The 5,014-nt window shown below is 48.6% G+C and overlaps 1 protein-coding gene across 1 annotated transcript in view; it reads left to right on the top strand.

Annotated features, from left to right (window-relative positions):
- KSR2 (kinase suppressor of ras 2) overlaps positions 1–5,014 on the top strand; it is a 414,563-nt gene that overhangs the window by 304,860 nt on the left and 104,689 nt on the right. Inside the window, exon 7 of the mRNA XM_055080456.1 lies at positions 1,188–1,271. Within this exon, the coding sequence (XP_054936431.1) occupies positions 1,188–1,271 (84 nt within the window). The remainder of the gene's footprint in view (positions 1–1,187; positions 1,272–5,014) is intronic.

Genomic DNA, 5,014 nt, shown 5'->3' with positions numbered 1-5,014 from the left:
AGCGGAGCGGCTGGGCCCGTGAGCCATGGCCGCTGGGCCTGAGCGTCCGGAGCCTGTGCTCCGCAACGGGAGAGGCCACAACGGTGGGAGGCCCGCATACCACAAAAAAAAAAAAAAAAAAAAAAAAACTGGAAAGGGAGTTGTCTTGGCCACAAGAGTGTCTCTTCAGAGTATTGCTGTTTGCTTAGTGATGGAGGCTTTGGGCTGCAGATCGTTCAGTTGGAAGAGTGACTGACCTAAAGCAGGCAAGATGGTACAGCAGAGGGATGCAGGCTGGCCCTCAAAATTCCTAAGCACAAAGTTATGTAATCACTTCCGATTTTCATTTTGACACTGTGAGGCAGTGGAGATTAGCTACAACTCCTGCGGAAGGTGACAGAAATTGAAAATGAAAATTAACTCTGACCTGGCAACCTTCAATACTTTTCTTGGGGCCAGCCCTGCTGCTGCCTGGTATCTCTTGAAGAGGAAAGCACCCTGGCGGCAGCAGGGGGCCCCAGAAGTTAATCAAATGCATCTCTGTTCCCACTGGTTCCTAGCTGTATATCAGAAACCTCTGCACTGCCTTATGTTTGCAGCAAGTGGTGGTGGCTGGGGAGCGAGGTGGGCTGATGGTCCAAAAAGGCTTTCCCTTTAGGGCCCTCTTCTCTGCTACTAACGTTTGCAGTCTCCACTTTTGGGGGGATCACCCCTTCTTGAAGCTCCCCGGGCGATGTAACTAGCAGTGATGGGGAATAGACCCCCGGGGGGCCCCACCTTGCTTTGTGGTTCTCTGGGGACAGTTCTAGCCCTATCCATCTGTCTCCGATCTGAACTTGGCACATAGTAGACCTCCAGGCAGGCAATGTTTGTTGAACGACTGAATGACTGTTATGAATGTTTGGGTAACAATACAGTCACAGCCCAATTCAGTGAGCGCTTCCTGTTTACAAGGCACTAAGTGAAGCCCTTGCACTGTGCATGACCTTGTTTAATCCTCTGAACAACCTATGAGGTCAATACTGTTATTAGTCCCACTTTACAGATAAAGAGACTGAAGTTTAAGCAACTCGTTTAAGTCACCTATCTCTGAAGAAGTGGGGCTGGAATCCACGGCCCATGTTCTTATCCTGTCAGTGGTCATCCTTCTAGAGATAGGTCAGTCACCATCACCTTGGCCTTGAACACTTTCTGTCTCTTTCCCGCAGGTTTTCCACGAAGTACTGGATGTCTCAGACATGCACAGTCTGTGGGAAGGGGATGCTTTTTGGCCTCAAGTGTAAAAACTGCAAGTAAGTGGCTGTTCCTGGAAGCACCTTTTCACGGTGCCTGATGTCGGCAGGAGCCATCCTGGGCTCTGAAATAGCTTATGGGATTTTGGTTTCTTGGCTCTCAGGAGAGCTGCTTCTCTGTTTTTGTTCAGAAATAGGTCTTAAATCAACCTCTACACATGGGTAAAGGGTCAAGGAGAGAGCTTATGAATAAGAACCAGAGCTGAGGGCGATGCTGGAAACGCCTAGTGCTGTCTGCGGAGGCACGGTGGGAACTTGCATTTTCATAGCATCTGAAATCAGGGGTTGGCAAACTTTTTCTCTAGTCGACCAGTTAGTAACTATTTTAGGCTTTGTGGGCCAATGGATCCCTGTTACAACCACTCAGCTCTGCTGTGTTGCTCAGAAGCAGCCATAGACAATATATAAACAAATAAATGTGACAAATATATTTATTCCAGTAAAGCCTTTTGTACAAAAATATGCTGTGGCTGGCTTTGGCCACTCAGCCATGGTTTGCTGATCCCTGAGTTAGAGTTTGCAAAGGCCTTTTGCCCTTTATTTTTTCTTCTTGTGGTGCCTCTCTGGGCGGGGGGGTGGTGGTGGTTCTGATTCTTCCCATTTTGCAGATGTGAAAGCTGACTCCCAGCAAGGATAAGCCTGAGGTCACACAGCTAAGAAGTGGCAGTCAGGACTTGAACCCTGACCCCTGAACTCCTGTCCTTCCTGTGGCATCCTGTTGGTCTTGAGTTCTGGTTAGAAGACCAGACCGTACAAGCCCCTGCCTTCCCCTGCTTCCACGCACCCATCCCGGGTCGTGGCTGGCAACAGATAGGGACGCAGGAGAGACTGCAATGCCCAGCATGGGCCCTGGAGTCAGACTGAGATGGGTTTACATCCTGGTCCCGCCACTGTCTAGCTCAATGACATTGGGCGAGTCGCCCCACATTTCTGTTGCTAGTATTTTCATCTGCATGAAAGGAATAATCATCACACCTGCCCAATGTGACAGTGAGCATTGAATAAATCAGCACCAAAGGACATAGCCCAGTGCCAGGCTTAGGGTTTTGTTCTCTGTCAAAGGTCACAAATGCCTTTCTGTCTGGCCTTCCTCTTTCCTTCTGTAAACTTGTATTAAATACCTGCTTTGGTCCAATTACTGTAAAATAGTCAATAACATTCAGCTGTATCTAAGGGTTACAAATGAGTGTGCATCTGATCGCCTTACAGGAGCCACTAAGTTGAAAAGCAGGAACCCTTCTTTCTCCTCTAGACTTCCTCTTCCTTGTCCAGTCCAGGCTGGGAACTCATTTGGGTTCCTTCAGGCCTCCCCACATCCCTGCCCCATGAAGGAGTTCTTACTCTTGGCCCAGCCTGGATGTCTCAGTCATAAGGTAAGGCTGAGTGCCCTTCCCTCCTGGAGTTCTGGGGAGGATTAATGAGTTCCAGCCTCTAAGGAGCCTTAAGCTCCATGGCACAAGGGAAGGAAGATGGGGGCAGTAACTGGCAAGCATTAGTGTTTGGAGGCCCACATCCCCACCTTGGTCCTTTATAGACCCAGCCCTCAGGTGAGTACCCAGGATGGCGGCCCCTGGTCTTTCTGACTTTGAGACACACTAAGCCAAGCCCTCGGGTCCAACTCGAAGTTCTGTCTGATTTCCCCGGTACACTAGCTGCTCTGGGGCCTGTCTTATCTGTGTGTAGTCACTGCATGTTCTGAGGGGGAAATGGCAGCTTTCACATCTTCACACCTGCCGAGTGGAGGCTTTGAAGTCAGGTAATTAGGTGACAGGGAAGCAGCCAGGAGTCGGCAAGGCTGAATACTTCCTGAGCCATTTTAATTTTCAGCGCTAGAGGCAGAAGTATGAGATAGCCTCCACTCACGCTGTCTCTGTTCTAGAAGTAATGAGCAGAGGCTCAGACCCTGCCAAGCGTTTGGGGAGGGATGGGGACCTGGGGGAGAGAGGTGGGTGCCAGAAACAGAGGCTTTAATGCAGCCAGAACTGAGCTGGAGTCCCACCTGCATTGCCAGACTCCCTGTGTGACCTTGAGCAAGGGACTGTCATCCCAGGGCCCAGTTTCCTTATCTGCAAAGTGGGCGTGATATTAGCACCTCCTGCCACAGGGCGGTTGGAAGGAATGGGTGAAATGTCCTTGCCCCAGATGACAATGTCTTATCAAAAGTCCTCCTCACTCCACCTTGTGCAGATATAGCTCCTGGAACTCTAAGAGGCAGGGTTCAAACCAAGCAGTGGTTGGAAGGAACAACTGATCTTTCCAATTTGCCTCAGCCCTTAGAAAAACTGCGCGAAACGTGAAAGCAGAGGCTGTAACAGCTACAGAGTTCTGGGTTGCTTCGGGAACTTTGACGTTGCACTTGTGTGATGGCAGTGGAGTTTAGTGCTCTCTCTAGTATGTAATTAGGAGCATGCATTACTGTTATCGCCAGCTGAAGTTTGACCTTACTCTTCCATGAATGAAATTCTGTGGTTTTTGCATTAATTATAGTGAGGATGGATGGCTGTTTATATGTGTTTTCAAAGTTTGACAGAATTTTGAGCGGAAGGGTTGGATGAAGGACAGAAAAGGGTTACACACAGACCCCGTTGTCAAGGAGTTTGGGGGAAGACACACCTATAGAGAAATGAATTTTGGTGAAACTGAAGTACATGCATGAGAGCAGGAACAGGTGAAATTCCAGAGGGCAGCACCGAGAATGGGGAGGGAGCTTCTTAGAAAAGATGGGCAGAAATGTGTGTTCATTTACTTGACTAATGTTTATTGAGCACGTACTATGCACCGGGCACTGTTCTAGGCACAGGGGAAATAACAGTGAATGAAACAGACAAAATCCCTGCCCTCATGGAACTTACATGCTGGTGAGAGATGGAGATGGGGAAGGCCAGACAGTAAACAAAGTAAATTAGAAAATAGGTCATTTGTTCAGATGATGCTCAAGTGCTGAGGAGAAGAGCAAAGCAGAGAAGGGAGGTAGGAAGAGTCAGGGAAGGGGCTGCAATTTTAATTAAAGTGCTCAGAGAAGGTCTTATACCTGAGTGGGAACTTTGGGAAAAAAGTGGTATGCGATGTGGGTCATTTCCTGGTTTCCTAAAGCATTTCCAGAGGCTTGGGTTTGAACCTATCCCAAAGGCAATGGTTCTTTCCCGCCCGCCCCCCGCCCCCTTTTTTTAAACCTAGAACAATTCTGGTTGTGTTATTGCCAGAAACTCCCTGGCTTAGACCCATGGCTACTCCAAGTGTGGCCCCTGGTCCTGCAGCGTCAGCTCCACCTGGGAGCTGATCAGAAATGCAGACTCTCAGGCCCCACGCCAGACCTGCCGCATCCAAATCTGCATTTTAAGATTGTCCTGGTGATTCGTGTGCACATTAAGCTCGAGAAGCGCTGCTCTCGTGAGCTCCAAATTCCCTTCTGGAGCTGATTTTATTTTTCTAGATTATGGGTCTCGAAAGTTGAGTGTGTATCAAAATCCCCTGGAAGGTTTATTAAAACATAGCTTCCTGGACCCATGCCCCAGAGTCTCCAATTCAGCGGGTCTGAGGGGGGTCCCCAGAATTTGCATCTCTAACAAGTTCCCAGGTGATGCTGTTGCTGCTGGTCTTGGGACCACAATTTGAGAACCACCGCTCTATATAAAAGCAGGAGTTTGACAAAATCCAATTTTATTTTCCAACCTGACATTTCTTTTTTTTTTCTTTTTCTTTTTTTTTTTTTTTTTTTTGCGGTACACGGGCCTCTCACTGTT

This window comes from Physeter macrocephalus, chromosome 19, assembly GCF_002837175.3.
Source record: "Physeter macrocephalus isolate SW-GA chromosome 19, ASM283717v5, whole genome shotgun sequence".
In the NCBI taxonomy this organism is placed as follows: Eukaryota; Metazoa; Chordata; class Mammalia; order Artiodactyla; family Physeteridae; genus Physeter; species Physeter macrocephalus.
The sequence above is the reverse complement of the archived record's forward strand: the minus strand, read 5'-3'. Positions and strand labels throughout refer to the sequence as shown.